The sequence below is a fragment of the Dama dama genome, chromosome 23, assembly GCF_033118175.1.
Source record: "Dama dama isolate Ldn47 chromosome 23, ASM3311817v1, whole genome shotgun sequence".
Lineage (NCBI taxonomy): Eukaryota > Metazoa > Chordata > Mammalia > Artiodactyla > Cervidae > Dama > Dama dama.
The window spans coordinates 30927382-30945842 of NC_083703.1; the positions used below are offsets into that span (position 1 = coordinate 30927382).

The 18461-nt window shown below is 39.1% G+C and overlaps 1 protein-coding gene across 1 annotated transcript in view; it reads right to left on the reverse strand.

Moving 5' to 3' along the window:
* Positions 1–18461, reverse strand: part of ITGA8 (integrin subunit alpha 8) — a 188074-nt gene that overhangs the window by 62842 nt on the left and 106771 nt on the right. Inside the window, exons 21-23 of the mRNA XM_061126283.1 lie at positions 13099–13191; positions 7910–7989; positions 4035–4115 (exon numbers count right to left, since the gene is read on the reverse strand). Of these exons, the coding sequence (XP_060982266.1) occupies positions 4035–4115; positions 7910–7989; positions 13099–13191 (254 nt within the window). The remainder of the gene's footprint in view (positions 1–4034; positions 4116–7909; positions 7990–13098; positions 13192–18461) is intronic.

Consider the following 18461-nt stretch of genomic DNA (forward strand, 5'->3'; position numbering starts at 1 on the left):
TAAATTGTTTAGTGAGTTCACCAAGATCTCAGAATACACTACTGCATTTCAAGACATGTTGTTTATGTATATACATAGCTCCGTAAGACAGAATAGGAGGTACAGACAAAGACTCTCAGATGGACAACAGATTGTTTAACAAAGAAAGTGAAAGTCGCTCAGTCATGTCTGACTCTTGCGATCGTATGGACTGTAGCCAGCCAGGCTCCTGTGTCCGTGGGATTCTCCAGGCCAGAATATTGGAGTGGGTAGCCATTTCCTTCTCCAGGGGATCTTCCCAACCCAGGGATCAAACCCAGGTCTTCCGTATTGCAGGCAGATTCTTTACTGTCTGAGTCGCCAGGGCCAAGAATACTGGAGTGGGTAGCCTAGCCCTTCTCCAGTGGATCTTCCTGACCCAGGAATTGAAACAGGGTCTCCTGCAATGCAGGCGGATTCTTTACCAGCTGAGCTACCAGGGAAGCTTTTGTTCAACAAAGGTGCCAAGTAATTCAATGGGGGAAAGGATAGTCTTTTGAACAAATGGCACAACAAGTGGATATTCACATGCAAAAGTGAACCTTAGCCTTAACCTCACTCCAGGTATAAAAATTAGCTTAGAAGGAATCATAGACCAAAATGTAAAACTATCAAACTTGTAGAAGAAAACACAGGAGAAAATCTTATGACTTTGGATAAAGGAAAGATTTACATAGGACACAAAGACCACAAACTGTAAAATATTTAAAAGTTGGATTTCATCAAAATTTAAATGTTTGCTCTTTGAACATCACTGTTAAGAAAGTGACAAGCCAGACCATGAACTGGGAGAGAATATTTGTAGGACACTGCTCTGATAAGTGATTTTATATCCAGAAAGTGTAAGGAACTTTTACAACTTGACAGCAGGACAGAAAGCTCAGTAATAAATGGGTAAATGGGTAAAAATTTTAAAAGGCACTTTACCAAAAAAGGGGGATATGGATGGCAAATAACCAGTGAAAAGATGCTCAATATCATTAGTCATAAGAAGATATTAATTAAAGCCTCAGTGAGATACTTCTCACTGACACACCAAAATGGCTAAAAACAAATAAACGAATCTCAAGCACACTCTGGCAACCATACAGACCAGCTGGAACTTCTGTGCTTTGCTGGTGGGAATGCAAAATAGAAATGGTACAGCCACTCTGAAAAACAGTTCAGCAGTTTCTATAAAGTTAAACACACACTTGCCATATGAGTCAGAACCACTGTTTGTGAAAACAAACGTCCCAAGAGCCGTATGTGAATGCCTATAGCAGACTTAGTATTAATAGCCCCAAACAGGAAATAACCCAAATGTTCACCAACTGGTGAATGGATGAGTAATGTATGGGAAGTCCAGATAGTGGAATACCTCTCAGAAAAAGAATAGCAGAATATTAATTTTCTTTAAAAAAAGAAAAAAAAAACCCAAAATATTGATACATGTAAGAACATGAAATTTTTTTTCAAATGCATTATGCTAAGTGAAAGAAGTCAGTCTCAAAAGGTTACATTCTACATGAGTATATTTATATGACTTTCTAGAAACAGAGTCACAGAAAATAGACCAAGGTTGCCAGAGCCTGGGAGTCGGGGACGGATTGCCTAAAAAGTACATGAAGAAACTATTTGGGGTTTTGGAACTGTTTTACAGTGAATGCTCTTGTGGTGTTATAACTCTTCAAACTAGATACCTAAAAAACAGTGAGTTTTACTTTATATAATGTGTATTTCAATAAACTCGACTTAAAAAATATCACAGACCCCACAGACTGTAAAAAGACATTTGCAGTATGTGTAACCAATAAAGAAATAGTGTCTCAACTCTAGAATATGAAAGAACACCTATGAACTAATAAAAAGTCAAGTCTCTTAATAGAAATAGGTGTAAAAGAATGAACAGAAATTGCCTGATAGGAAGAATAAAAGTTAACAAACATTAAAAAGCAAACATAAAAAAGCTGCTTAATCTCATTTAGAAATCAAGGAATAGCCAATTAAACCTTCAATTGAATACTATTTCCTATCCATCAGATTGGCTCAAAATGTAAAACTAGGTCATTTTGAAAGCTAGTTAATGAGGAGCAATGGAAATGTCAATCCAATTCTTTCAGGGCTGTAATCTGGTAGAACTACTTTGGAAAACAATTTGGTATTCTCAGTAAAGTTAAATAGTATATACTCTCTGATCCTGAAATTCCACCTCAAAGCATATACCTTTCTGACACTCTGCCATGAGTGTACTTGAAGATACATATAGTAGTAGATAACTAATGAAAACCTACTATACAGCATGGGGGTGGGGGGAAAGAAGGGTCAAGTTGTTGGTAGGGAATATTTTAAGTTAACCTGAAAATGCATTCCAACATACAGTAGGTGCAGATAAATACTTTTTGATTCCACTTACACAACGTACTTGGAGTAGTCAAATTCATAGAGTTGCAGGGTGCATTGATGGATGCCAGGGGCCAGGACTGGGAGGGATGAGGTGTGGGGAGGAGGAATGGGGATTTACTGTTTGATGTGGACAGAGTTTCAGCTTAGGGAAAGTGAAAATTTTAGGAGATGGATGATGGTGACAGTTGTACAACAATGTGAATGTACTTAGTGTCACTGAGCTGTACAGTTAAATATGGTTAAAATAGTATATTTTATATTATGTGATTTTTCCACAAAAAAATTAAAAACATTTGTAAAAAAGCAAAAATACAACCCCAAAAGTAGAATAGATACATAAGTTAAATTATAGCTTTATAATAGCTTTATAATACTATTATTCTTCTGCAATTAAAATGAATGAACTAGAGGCACATGCATTAAACTGAGCAAATGTCAAAAACATTCACTTGCATGAAAAGAAATCACAGAAGCACACACAAAATTTGTGCTGACAAGGTTCAAAAACCTCTCTCTCATAGGCTGTAGATCACCATTATTTTAAAAACATGTAGCTGGACATAAGCTGCCTATATTTACACTCCAGCTGCTCACTTCCTAGCTGTGTAACCTTCAATTCCTTATACCAAAATTCCCTCACTTGCACAGTGAGGGTATTAGAACATATTAAGAGATGCTAACGTGCTACGGTAGCGTGTGAAAGGATCCACAAATGCAGGCATTTTTATCATTCCCTCACCCACTAGGCAGAACCTCAGTGGTGCCAGGATGGCATCCAGGAAGCCCCACCCCTACCCTGCTGCCATTGAGCACCTGGGGCAGCAGGAAAAGAAGGCACAATGACAATGGCTTTAGTGCAGAAATCTACAGTTGGCATCATGGAGGAGTGTGAACTCCTAGGTCTCAGGACCTATGGAAAAGGAAGGGGAACTGAGATTTCTGGAGCCCCAGGGACAGTTCAGCCTAAAATACCAGTTGACATTTGTAGCCAAGTCCTTGATGGTTCTGATAAAACAAGAATTAGAATAAAATCAATCAAGTCCACACTTGGTACAAGATAAGAACTACATGTAGTCCATTTCCGATTTCTTTTCCCCCCAGGCACAGATTTCCCAGATGGTATTTATTCCAAGCCTTTTGCTTGACCACTTTCTTCCTGTCTCTCAACTGATTGCTTATTGGCAACTTCTTCAAAGAGTGGGACAGGAGGAAAAAGACGCAAAGTATGGAGCCCATCAACCCTCACATCTAAGACTTAGCCATTTCTTAAACTCAAGATGTGGTATGGTGAGGCTGAATTTTCGTTATGCCAAAATAATTACTGGAGAAGTGAGACTTCCAGGCAATCACATTGCCTGTTTTACTTGGCTTCTTATCACTAGCTTTTATAGTTTGAATACTGAACTATCAGTTTGTGGGGTATGGGGGTAAAGTGATCTCAGGGTTGACTCCACTTTCCAATGGAAAGCTAATGATGGGTTGAAAAGAATGAAACTTTATAACCAAAGGGAATTGTGATCTCTAATACATTAGGAAAATTCCATATTGTTTTTACTAGTATTTTATCATAACTCATATACAGAAAGTTATTATTAAAATATAATTACTATAATATCTTGTTTATTACTTACCCTCTTATTTCTACTTGCGCTACAGCAGTGATGTTGATTTGCAGGCTCACAAAATTGCTGTCTGGGTTGTCCTTGTTGGAACTAAAACACAGTGACAAAATGATTTAAATATATTTTCTCAGACGTGTTAACTACAATAGGTGACCATAAAAAACCTTTTTTATATCGAAGGAGCACCATGTTTTACCAATACGATCATTCAGAAAACAAAGGCATATCCATTCTACAAAATCATAACCATTTGTAAATGGAAATGCTAAGATCCCCTATGATCAAAAGTAAGAACTTTTGAAAGTCATAACTTCCCAAGATGAGACACCTTATCCGAAAACATAACAGATTTCTAGAGAAGCCAACACTTCTTCCTTTCAACGACTAAGCTCAAAAGGCAATGAGCTGAGTTCACTGTCCGGCTTCTACGAGGAACACATTCCTTAACTTCTCTGTGGACCAAGTTCATTGCCCATCAAATGGGAAAGGACAGCACAGTCAACTCCTGATTTTCCATGCTAATGAAAGGAGAACTGGCATGAATAATCCAAGAGCAGCAGCATTTCTGTTTGGCTCTGGAATGCATCACACCATACATTGTTTTGGCAGCAAATTTATCTTCCTTATGGTTTATTTTTTGAGTAACATTAAAATAAGTGAACTTTACTGCACGCTTACTGGCTACCTGAGATGAGAGGTGAGGAGTGAATTAGAAGCATGGTCAATGGTGTGAAGAAGCAAGACCCAAGGAAGTTGGGCAGTCAGGAGACAAAATAGATGTTCACCAAGTACATCAAGACACTCAAGATAGAAGATCCATGTTTAATAATAGTTCTTTGAACAGTGGCAAAATTATTTTTAAGTTTTCTGTTTCTTTCTCTCAAGGAAATATAAATAGATATAAAATTTAACTTAAAAATGCATGTATTAAACCACCATTGCTGTAAAGAAAATACGTGGTCTCTTAAAAGGCTGGACCAGTAGGCGGGCTTTTGATGCAGCTGCCATTTGTGTTCATTGTCTTACTGGGCTGTCATTGAAGTCACCCTATTACCCCAAAAGCTCATGCAGCTCTTAGCAAACAGCCAACCGGGATGTGACACTGTTGCTAACAGGTCATGTTTATATTCAGGTCTCATTAAGAAGAGAAAGCCTCCCCTTTTTTCATCATCAAATCTCACACAGATGCAATGAACAAGCTCTCATACTGACGATGGTAATGGGGCATGTCCTGACTAGCTTTTGAAGCTTTCCAAATGTGGGAGCTGGAAAAGATATGATAAAGTCTGCTTTCAAAGCGGGAGACAGGATTGTTCCCACAACGCTTTTGAAAAGTCCTGTTCGATTGTATACGCTGATAAGGCAACTTAAATGGCAAACACACATAAAAGATATAAACAGGCAAATGTCAGGCTCATTTCCTGCAAACGGGTATCACTGCTAAGCTTGTGACGAGGCTAGAGGGACTTGTTCACCAAAGTTTGAACCTCAATTTCCAGGCCACTTTATTTTTGTCACATCTGGGGAGGATCAGCCAACTAAAAAGGTTTTTTGTTTTTTTAAAGGCAGGATTCTGACTTACCACTAAGAAGTCATTAAGTAATTCCACTTGTTACAGATTTTGCGGTTCCAAGTACATTACAGGGAACACTGCTGTTTGGAAGCTTAAGTCTGCTTGTTCCACATTTTAATACAGACTTTGTTTCTAGTTTCTAGGCCACTACTGCTTTACAACAGTAGAAATTAGAATTATGGGAAAAAAAAGTTTCATTTAAGTTATCCTATAATTCTATTGCATTTTGCTTCCAAGTAGTTTAATGAAAACAATTTTTATGGCAGCATCCTAAAAATATAAATAGATGTCAAGATTAAATTGTCTTGGGACAGGAGTCTAATACGAGGCTTACAGAGGCTGTTTTGAAAAGTTGCAGTAGCAATGGTGGAATCAGAGGCTGGACCTGGATGGCTAATTTAAATCATCCTCCACACACATGCCTGGTGGCACCAGTGGTGGGGTCAGCAACCAGCGGAGTCAGCAAATCTCCTGGTAAGAAAGACGCCAGGCTGGATATATAACTTAGAGGCATCTTTCACCTCTTTCCTGGAAGGAGCCCTCCCTCACTAACACCACTGCTCCATTCAAACAAACAATTCATCATTGCCCTGGATGTTCAACTATTTATAGTGTCGGTGCTAGTTCTTCTCAAGGAATGATGAATTTCCTCTCCATGACTATAACCTATTGTCAGGAACCAAGGATAAACACGTCTTTCACTTATTACTCTGATGCTATTTTCTTCTTCCTTATTGTTTCCTATTTCTATTTTCTAACATTCCCTCTATGCGTTCTGTGATCTCTAGAATGTCGGCAAAACAATACAGTGTTCATTTCACCATTATCAGGATCAGCTTCAAGGATGATCATAAAGATCTGTTTGCCTATGGGAATCGCAAACTGAGACCTGCTCTAAACAGGGAGGAAGATGTTTACATGTCACCCAGAGCCAGGGCATGGAGAGACCAGTTAATTCAAACATTTGGTGACACAAAATATTTAAAGTTTATTAATTTACACAGCCCTCTTCTCTTTGGGGTTCTATTTGTGGAAAGAGGTATTAAATGTGGGTACCCGTGGTCAATATGGTAAAAAGTTTGAGTTCAGACTTCAGAGCCCTTGGTTTAATTTATCTTTGGTTTAAGCTGAATACAAACCATCCATTAAACACTTATTTATGTTGTTGGAGTCTGCTAGCAAAGCATGCAGATAAATGCTCACCACTCACAAAGTAGCATATTTAAGTATTAAAAGTATTCTCAAATACTTTTATTTCTATAACATATGTTTTTGGAATTTGATGGCTACTAAAAGCTCTTGCCTCTCTCGTTATTTCTGCATTTTCAGAATAATGTTAAAATAATCATGAGTTTCTATAGCACATAAGGATGGAATATAATCGTGGATTGTTCTTTTAGATGAAGAGGGATGTTTAAAATGTGACCATTTCTATTTTCCATCAAATTCAGCACTTCCTCACTGAATTCATCATTAAAAAGTATATCTATTTATTTGGCTACAATGGGTCTTAGTTGTAGCACTCAGAATCTTCAGTCTCAGTTGCAGCATGTGGGATCTAGTCCCCTGACCAGGGACTGAACCTGGGCTCCACTGCACTAGGAGTAAGGAACTTTAGCCACTGGACCACCAGGGAAGTCCCTGAATTCATTATTTGAATGGTTATCTATACGACGGTTTGGGGGAAGGCATTAACAGTATTATTCAGTGTTCTTTGTTCCTTGATTGAACTACTAGTTATATCCATTCTATTATTCGAAACTGCAATCAATAGTAAGAAGCAAATGTCAGGAACTTGCTTTGCATCTTTGTACCAGATTTTAAACTTTTATAAGTTAGGAATCTTTTTCTGGAGTGATACAAAGCTTCATGCTAATGTAGGATCAGTGTCACAGACAATGATGGTGAGAAACATATTATTGTCTGGAGTGATGGTGGTCCTTCCTTATGCAGTTCTTTATCTTTTCCTTCCCCCCATCCCGAAAACTTAGAAATATAAACAGAAGGTTTCCCAAATGAGAATATTTAGAACCACCTGAACCTTTTGAAAAATATACATCTATGTAGATTCAAAGAAGTGATTTTACTCTCACTCCATGGCCTGCAGAATGGATCTCTTCTTCAAAAGCAAACAAACAAACAAAAAAAAGTAAAGAAAGAAAGAACTGGGATAATAGAAACAAAGGAAAATTGCCCATGAACATCTGGGTTCTAATTTTAGAAGACCTGTTAAGGTGAAGGAGAATTCATTTCACCATGGATCTCATTAATACTGAACACTGACAATAATTTATGCATATAAAGGTCTCACCTTCTGATTTGAAGATCGAAGTTAATGCTCATGTTTGTTTTCTCAAGACGTGGAACTGTAAATCGGAGGCCCAGAGAAAACTAAAAAAAAATCACAAGACATTAAGTTTATTACATGAAAGGAGCCTTATATACAGCTTAAAAATCTTTTTATGTCATCCCTGCGAATCCCCATCCTAGACTGCTGTTGCTTCTACCCTGGGGTAGCTGAGACTTCAGGGCCCAGGCCATGCAGGGCTGTGCTGCGCTTAGTCGCTCTGTCATGTCCCACTCATTGTGACCCCCTGGACTGTAGCCCGCCAGGCTCCTCTGTCCATGGGATTCTCCAGGCAAGAATATTGGAGTGGGTTGCCATGCCCTCCTCCAGGGCATCTTTCCAACCCAGGGATCCTCGAACCAAAGTCTCCCACGTTGCAGGCAGATTCTTTACCATCTGCGCCACCAGGGAAGTCCAAGAATACTGGAGCAGGTAACCTATCCCTTCTCCAGGGGATCTTCCCCACCCAGGAATTGAACTGGGGTCTCCTGCATTGCAGGCGGATTCTTTACCAGCTGAGCTAACAGGGAAGTCCCCAGAGCATGGAAGTGCCTATATATATATACATTGTCCCTTTTTTCATTTAGCCTCTTATCTCTCTTTTCCTGCCACCTTCTTTATGTGCTAAATTAAAACAACCTAAATATATGAGAAGAGATTGATTTAGAATACTGTGGTGATTCTGTTTGATGGAAATTCACGTCATCGTTGAACTTATATCTGTGAAGCCTATGCAATGTAGAAAACACTTCTAATGTAATGATTTTCAATGAAGAAAAAAAGTTACAAACTTGTATGTACCAAGTGTTTTGCTACAGTTTTAAAAGGCTGCCAGTGGAAAAATTAATGTACGGGAGTGAGGGTGTCTTGTTAGAAAATACCAGGATAATATCTTACAGTTAAGGTTGTAAGTGTATGGATTATATTTTCCACCTTTCTTTTCCAAAGTTTTAAAACTGTCCTTATTATTTTTACAGTTTGAAAACAGATTTTTAAAAACCTGAAGAAAAATGAATCCAATGATACTATAAAAAGGAAGTAAAAAATAAAAGCTAAGACACATATTACTTACTGGAGAGTAAGTAATGCACTTCTAGGTGCAAAGTCTAAGTCTGTAAGACTTACATGCAAAGTCTCACATGGTCACAGCAACCACACTACAAAATAGGTACGCTGATTGTTGACATTTTACTGTCCATAGCCATCCGAGGATTCAGGAGATTAAGTGTCTTGTTCCAGGTGAAGAGCAAATGAACTCTAGAGTTGGAACTGAAATCGCTACAAGCCAACTACAAGAACCTGAAACTCACAGCCACTACACTGTGAGAATCAAACCAGCAATAAAAACTCATGTTGTTATGATAATAAATCATTTTTATCATAAATCATCATGATATCATTAGCCCATACTGAATGAGCTGCAAGTCAGGTATGCCCTGGTGTGTTAGTCACTCAGTCGTGTCCAACTCTTTGCAACCCCATGGACCATAGCCCGCCAGGCTCCTCTGTCCATGGGATTCTGAAGGTAAAAATACTGGAGTGGGTTGCCATTCCCTTCTCCAGGGGATCTTCCTGATCCAGGGATCAAGCCTGGGTCTCTTGCCTTGCAGGCAGATTCTTCACCCTCTGAGCCACCAGGGAAGCCCTAACTGCTCTGGTGGCTTTTAGATCACATCATTGATTGCTCCAAATATTCCTACAATAGGTATTCACCCACTTCCGTCTGACTTGCCCAAGGGATCACTGCTTGTCACGGAAGAAACTGGGACTTAAACCCAGGTGTGCCTAATTATCAAACCTATGGGTCCTTCTGCCCCAACCAGGCGGAATTCCCTTAAAATTCCAGATGTGCAACTTTCTATCAGACTTCTAGGACTTTGCACATGTTCTTCTCTCTTCTTTAGAAACTTTTAAAGTCTCTGCCTGTGACTTCCTACTTGGAGAACTCCTACTAATGCTTCAAAGTTGAGGACACCCGATCCCCCTGCAGCACATCCTCCAATCTTCCAGGCCAAGTCAGGCAGAAACATTCTCTTTATTCTTTGTCTCCTTCTTTGCTACTTTCCCAGGACTCAACCCATGGTATTGAAAAATTTTAAGTTTCTTTTTAAAAATTATTTATTTGGTTGCACTGGGTCTCCACTGTGGCATGAGGGATCATTTGTTGAGGCACGCGGACTCTTAGTTGTGGCATGTAGAATCGAGCTCCCTGACCAGGGATCAAATCTGGGTCCCCTGCGTTGGGAGCGTGGGATCTTAGCCACTGGACCACCAGGGAAGTCCTCCAATTTTAAGTTTCTTATCAAGTGGGGATTATACATTTTTTCTTGCTATTATCAGACTCTAGTTTAATACCAGGCATATACAAGGGGTGTAATTAAAAATGGTTGACAGAATGGTGAAAAAGTGTGCTTTTGTTTGCACACTTCCAGTGGTGGGTGCTTACTATATTATGGTGAGGCCTGTTTGATGTTGGTCTTTATATACAACACAAGATGAAGATGCAATGAAGATGTTACAATTTCATACTGATAAGAGACACATATCATCTTAACTAGAACCAAAAGTCATATCTCTGGGCATTGATTCTAAAGAGTCTTTGTTGAGCAACTATTTTTTTTTTTATTCTATTTGAGAGGTTTTGAGAATTTTTACAAATCTTACTGGTATATAAATATTTTTATATTATTAAAGCTAATATACAAAAATGATCAGCTTACAAATCAGAGGTGAAACTTCTAAATACAACCTTGAATGTTCTGTTGAAAAGTCACTTAAAAACTATTTTCTAAAAAATACTGGGACTGGAATAATTAATCCTAGCGGTTTGTGATGCTTTTTAATATTTAGGACTGCTTTTACATTTGGAATTTTATTAAAACCCATTGAGAGTATTCTTTTAGAAGTACAAGATGAAGAAGTAAATAAATCAAAGTGTTTTATAACAAAAGAGAACGCAATAAAATTTGATGTGTTTAAGGGCATTCAAGGGTGAGATAAGAAAGCTATTAGGTTTCCTCTCCTATAGACCTCAGAGATAAACGAATACAAACAATTTACTTCCTTGACTTCTAAAGATTATTTGCTGGTAAAATGGATTGACGTCTTTTCACAAAAACACATTTGTGGCTAAGACCACACTGCCAGTTTTACCCTCCGCTTTGAACAGCACTGGTGTCCAGGTTTTGTTCTGAAACTATTCTTAGTTATTGATGAATTTATATGATCTCTGGTCTGGATTTAACACTTTTAATACTAAAAAAGGGATGAGTGCTCAGTCACCTATAGAAGCTAATACCATTAATACCATGTCAATTCATTTCACTCTGACCTTAGGTAGACCTTTTCCTATCAATTGGGCAGTTAGATTTTTCTTGAAAACTAGCCAAAGGATTTATAAGCTTCTAGATAAAAGGATTCTAATGAAAACTGTTCTACTATCTCTGCTTAGACATCCTACTCTATCTTTCATGGCTTGCTTGAAACATCTCATCTGTTATTCATTAATTTTTATCCAATTTTTGTAGACCCACTAGAATGCAGGCTTTCTGTTGAGACCTGGTTCGAATCTGGGTTCTGTTCTTCATTACATGCAACTTTGGGCAATTCATTTAATTTCTTTAAGTCTCCATTTCCTCATCTGTAATATAGGAGAAGCACCTGACTCATAGGATTGATGGTTGCTGTAAAAATTAAATGAGATAACACACACAAACCACCCAGTGAAGGGTTTACAACACAGAGGGCAATCAATACATGTTAGTTAATAAAAATCTATTATAAATGTTTATCTTTCATTTAAATATTTACTTTTTTTGACTCAAGAAGTGAATTTACTAGACTATAGCTTGGCATATCTTTTAAATACCCGAGATCAATGGAAGGATAATCAATTTAGAATGTGAGAAAGTAAACATTGTATTCTAGCACAGTATCCTGGAGTATAAGCTGGGAATAAGTATTACTTGGTAGAAAGTTTTAAACACTCAAATAAATGTGAGAAACACTGGGCTAGAAGGCTTCCTTACTGCAGAACTTCTCAGCGCTTTAAAATGCAGGCACCTGAAGGTCCCAGAGAGGATATGATTCTTAGCAGTGACTACAGGACTCCCTTTAAAAGGCTCGTCTCAAAGGAATAACACTCTCTGGAAGACACTTTGGGAAGCTGTTTTAATACAAACCTACACACTTACACATTTCCAGGAAGGGTTTTTTCCAAACAAGTCATTTCATTATCAATGAATCATAAACATCTATTTTAAAACAGAGAAATACATACGTTTAACTTGTAACACTTAATTACACAGCATTTGTAGATTTCAGTTTTTCCCCCTTGATTTATGACTCCATAAAATAATGACATTCGCTACGATATTTATTACAAGAAGTTACTCTGTATATACTTAAACTGCAATGGCATAAAATGAATTTATTGCCCACAAGTAATCCTGAATGGGAAGTTCCTAAATCTGGAAACAAAGGGAAAAAAAGGACTCCTTATTTTTTTATAAGCCTGTTAACAGATCATGGTTAACCCTTTCTTTTTTCTTGCTACAATTTTCTGCATTATTCTTCATCAAGTAAGGTGCATGGAAAATATGGACCTGGTAAAGTCGCTTTAAAACCTGGATTATAGTCATATACCTCCCATATTCACATGGGAGGTATATCTAAAATAAAAGTTTAATCATCACTGCTAAAATTCTTAATTCTGTTATTTCTTAAACCCTTTGCATCATAGTTCTTGGACTCAAAGGAAAAAAATTGTAGTGAAATTCAAAAAAGAATATTAAAAAAAAATCTGTAGTAAAAAATAATAGCCTTTAGAAATTTGTTGAGAAATTTGTTTAGAAATTTGTTGAGACTGAAGCTATGTAAGAGTGACGTCAAAAGAGAAGACATGTGAAAGACATGTGAAAGCATTCATCATGTGAAAGCATACATTTGTGTATTTAAGCTTAGTTTATCCAGTTGGCATGGGTTATGATGCAAAATCCCACCATCCTGGGAATTTCCTGACAAATTGGTTTTAGTTGCCAGGTGCTAAATTGCTGAGTGCTAATTGGTGGTGGGGGAGGGGGCTGGCTTTCCACTAGTTCTCTTTACAATTCAATTAGACAGAAATCAGTTAAGGGCATCTGGTTTTTTCTTACATTTGTTCCAGCCACCATAGGGTTCCCAAGGTCACACACCACCATTCGGGTGACATTGTCCATCTTGTACTCACAACTCAGTGGGCGCAAAGCCTGCAACAAGGAAGAACACCAGCGTGGAGTCAGGGGGCAGAATAAACGACATCCTGTCACAAAAGTAACGGGGCAGCCGGGAAGCTTCTCTTGATTTCAAACACCTGTGTGAGTGCCTGAGCCCAGAGATTCATGTGTGACCATCAACTTGGAAGAGAAGTGTGTGAGAAAAGACCAAAGTTTAATTTTAAGAAGAAATGTGCTGGATGGGGAAACACATCTTTTGTGTTTCATCGAGGAAGAAAATTCTGTGCAGAATATTTATATGCACACTTTTGAAATGATTTGCACTACTGTTTAATGCGGGGCATGGATATTACAGATGATTAAACATGACTAAGCCAATTCTTGCAAAAACGAAATGACAGCAAGATATATAGGGTTATCATATAACCCAATGACCATTTGCAAGAGAATTGCTTTGAACACACATTTCTCCCTACATTGGTTCCATGTTGAGATTACACACCCAATCTTCGTTCAATCTTATAAATACTTAAGATGACAAGAGAGCACATTTATGTTTACCCCCTGCTTTTCATCTTCCTTTGTGCCCCACATCCTATTCTGATTAGAATATATATAAAGTCAAGTTCAAAGAGATGCTTAGAATTATGTGCTGGAGAAGGTCTCAAGGTTACACTCAATGGAGGGGAAAGTAAAGGAGGTTTATCACTGGATTCCTATCCTCTGCTCATAGCTCCTCTTGTGTCTTCAGGCTACTCCCATTTGTCTGGAAGTCCACAGCTGGGTCTACACCCAGAGCTGCTTTCCATCTTTCAAAACCTAATGTCTCTATGGCCCTGCTCTTGCCTTGAGCAGCTAGACATGTTCATCCGTTATTTCACTCTAACTTGTTAAGTGCCACTGATATATTACCTGTCAGCCTCATTGCCAAAGATAAGCTTGCAAAATGAGGACTTTGACAAAAGACCCCATGAGAGGACCATGGAAAAGGGATCCAAATATGAGGACCACTTATCCATCTGTCAGCTCTACTGAAATTTCATTTAAGAAAGTCATGGGAATTTTCAAGTGGAAGTTTCAAAAACCATCCCCTTTCCATTCTTCCCACGTCATTGAGAAAAACCAAGAACCAAAACAAAGAAAAGGCAAAAAAACCTCAGACATCTAAGTCAAGATTTCCGTGGGTAAATCATATACTTTAAGAAAATAAGTTTAAGAGGGCAGGGGTTTTTGTATCTGTTCTATTCCCAGAGGCTAGAACAATGTCTAGCACAAAGCAGTAGGTGGTGTCTGGGGATACAGAGCGTAAGTAGCTCATAATCTCTCCTACGAGGAGCCTGAAATAAAATGGACAAACACATGTTGTTGTTGTTCAGTTGCTAAGGGTCCGACTCTGTGACCCTATGGACTGTAGCCTGCCAGGCTCCTCTTTCCAGATTCTCCAGACAAGCATAATGGAGTGGGTTATCAATTTACTTTTTCAGGGAATCTTCCCAACCAGGGATCGAACTTGTGTCTCCTACATTGGCAGGTGGATTCTCTACTGCTGTGTGCCAGGAAAGCCCCATGGACAAGCACATACTTAAGTATAAAACCCTTTTCCTGCCACCAGGCATTGAAAGGTCTGTTCCAATTCATGAGAAAGAAGCAAAATTTCTGATGTCCAGAGGAAGCATTTAATATCTTGCTCTTTCCAAATAACCTGAGTGACATGTTAGTATCCTAAGGAAGTAAGAAACATAGTTTTTAAAAGTTGGTAATATTTTTGCTTCTCAAGTTTAGCTTTTGCATCTATTCAAGTTCTGAAGGATCCAAAACTAACCCTAATTGTAAGAGTTTTTTTTGTTGGAATTACTAACTCAATCCTGAAAACAGGAGGGAAAAAAAAAAGAACCCAGCAAAAGCTTTCCAAAATACCCACGTGTCCCTTGAACATAATTCAAGGATTTGGTTTCTATAGTAAATATTTTTATCTTATCTGAAGGTTGAGAGTCACATGTACATTTTCCCCAACTTTCTAGAAATAGCTTTTTCATATCAATCAAAGATCTTTCTTCCTCCCCAGAATCCCACCCTTTTTCTTTTTTTAACCTTTATTTCCTCTCTCTGAGTGGGAGAAACAATGATTGTTTTTCTAGATATTTCTAGACTATTCTCCTCAGCTGTTCTTGAGACTATCTTGTTCTCATCCATTTATAGCTCTTAGATCATTATTCATTCTCGGAAAATATTTACCGTGTACCTGCCACTTACCAGGCACTGATAAAAAACAACAACAAAACAAAACCTTGTCTTCCTTAAACTTCCTATTATGAAAAGAATTGTAATACAGAATCATAAGCAATCGTAGCAAGCAATGGAGACATACAGTTTGCTAAGTTTCATGATAAGAGAAATTCACAGTGATGGAGGAGCACATGCACATAGAAATAAGCCATCAGAACTAACTTACAAGACAGAAAGAGACTCACAGACTTGGAAAACAAGCTTATGGTTGCCGGAGAAAAGAAGTGGGGTAAAGATAGTTGGGGAGTTTGGGATAGACATATACACACTGATATGTTTAAAATGGATAACCAACAAGGACCTACTGCATAGCACGCAGAACTCTGCTCAAGGTCATGTGGCGACCTGGATGGGATGGGAGTTTGGGGGAGAATAGGTACATGGGCTTCCCTGGAGGCTCAGCTGGTAAACAATCCACCTGCAATGCGGGAGACCTGGGTTCAATCCCTGAGTTGGGAAGATACCCTGGAGAGGGGAAAGGCTACCCACTCCAGTATTCTGGCCTGGAGAATTCCATGGACTGTACAGTCCACGGGGTTGCAAAGAGTCAGACAAGACTGAACGACTTTCACTTTCACTTTCAGATACATATATATGTATGGCTAGGTTCCTTCATGTTCACCTGAAACTATCACAATATTGTTTGTTAATTGGCTATACTCCAATACAAAATAAAACGATATTAAAAAAAAAAAAGGAACAGAAGTAAGCAGTCAAAGAAGACACCTGGAGGAAGTGACATCTAAAGTTTGCGGGGGGCAGGGCAGCTCAGAGGTTAAGAGGACAGGCCTGACCTGCCAGCTCAGGTGTCAGTCTTGGTTCTGCTACATAATAGCTGCGTGCCTTTGGGCATGTTTCTGTTTCTTCTTATCTATGATAGCCTTGCTGTGTCTCTATCAGGCTGCTAGGAGGATTAAGTAAACTGAATACTTGCAAGAGCTCAGAGCAGAGCACAGCTCACAGCAATTGCTCCATGAATGTCAGAAGCCTCCATCACTATTAGACTGAGGCCTGAAGGGTGAGCAGTAAGAAGTAAGCTGGAAAAAGGGGACAGAGAGTGGAGTTACTGAGGGAGCAGGAGATGTGAGCCCTCTGTGGCGGGAGGGCTCATGGGTAATACAGAAACTGAAAAGAAATGCCATCCCTCTAGGATTAGGGTGGGGGTAAAGGAAAGACTCAAAAACCTGTGATGCCGCTGAGGAGATTAGCGTGCATGTGTGTATACGACTCTTTGCAACCCCACAGACCATAGCTCTCCAGGCTCTTCTGTCCATGGGATTTTACAGGCAAGAATACTGGAGTGGGTTGCCTTTACCTCCTCCAGGGGATCTTCCCGACCCAGGGATCAAACCCGAGTCTCCTGTGTCTTTTGCATTGGCAGGCAGGTTCTTTATCATTGAGCAACCTGGGAAACCCAAGAGGAGATCAGCAGGAATGTAATTAAGGGCCTCATAAGTCATCTTGGGATTTGCACTTTACCCTACAAGCAATGGGGAGCTAGAAAGGGTTTTTTGTGTTTTTTTTTTTTAATTGGGGTATAGCTGCTTTACAATGTTGTGTTAATTTGCCCTGTACACAGTGTGAATCAGCTGTATGTATACACACATCCCCTCCCTAATGGACCTCCCTCTCCCACCCCTCCAGCCCACCCTCTAGGTCAGCACAGAGCACCCAGCTGAGCTCCCACCAGCTGTCTGTCTTACGCATGGTGGTGTATGTATGTCGGTGCTACTCTCCCAATTTGTCCCGCACGCTCCTTCCCTCCTGTGTCCACAAGTCCCATCTCCACGTCTGTGTCTCTATTCCTGCCCTGTAAATAGCTTCATCTGTACCATTTTTCTAGATTCCACATATATGCTTTGAGTAAGAGAGTGACAGGGTCAGATTTGCGTTTTAGAAAGAAGGCTTCCAGTGCAGGGAAGAGGCTGGGAGATGGGGAGATGACTTAGGAGACTGTTGTAGTCATCCCAGGAGAAGACTGGGTAGGTCTGGAGAAAAGCAGTGAGATGGAGAGAGGGTTCAGTTGGACAGGCGTACGCTGACTTAAGTTTTAGAAACTGAGCGGAGACTAGTGAGGTTCCCTGAGATAGGCTATGGAGAGGAGTGTGGAAAGATGAAGTCTAGTTCTTTTTGTATGTGTGTGTGTGTGTGAATAAACAAAACAAGATTTGTTCTTACAATGGAATATTACTCAGCAATATACAGGAATAACTATTGATGACTTATACAGACTATGACATAGATGAACCTCAAAAACATTGTACTAAGCGAAAGCTAGACACAAATGACTGTTTATGGTATGGCCCCATTAATATGAAGTGTACAGAAAAGGTAAATTTACACAGATGGAAGTGAATTAGTGGCTGCCTTGGCTGGATTTAGGGGTGGTGACTGACTGCAAATAAGCACATGGCAACTTTTTGAGGTGATGGAAATGTTCTAAGTCTGTATTGCTGTGATAGTTGCATTCCTCTATAAATCTACTAAAATAACTGAATTGTGTGTGTATTGAACTTATGTAATTACAATGGGTAGTTTTTACAGGATACACATTGAACCTCAGCAAAGCTGTTAAAGAAAAAGATCATAGGTTTAGGGACCAGAGTATTGGGATGCTTTAGAAACATTTTATTATTGGAGCTGGGGGGAAATTGAGGTACGTTAAAATCTGACAGCTATATTCAACTACACACCTGTGATGAACTGAATAATGGCCCCATGAAATCCAATTCTGGACACCCTGAGTGTGAAGTGGGTGGAGACAGAAGAGTGGAGTGTATATGAGGTCCCTTGAATAGACAGGTTCATAGAGACAGAATGTGGAATGCTGAGTCCTAGAGGTCAGGAAAGGGTAAGAGGAAGCCCGTGTTTCCTGAGTACAGAGTTTCTTTCTGGGAAGATGAAAATGTTCTGGAGATGGTCAGTAGTGACACAGCAATGTCATTATACTTCATGTCACTGAACTGTACACTTCAAAAGGGTTAAAATGGTAACTTTTATGTTACATACATTTTACC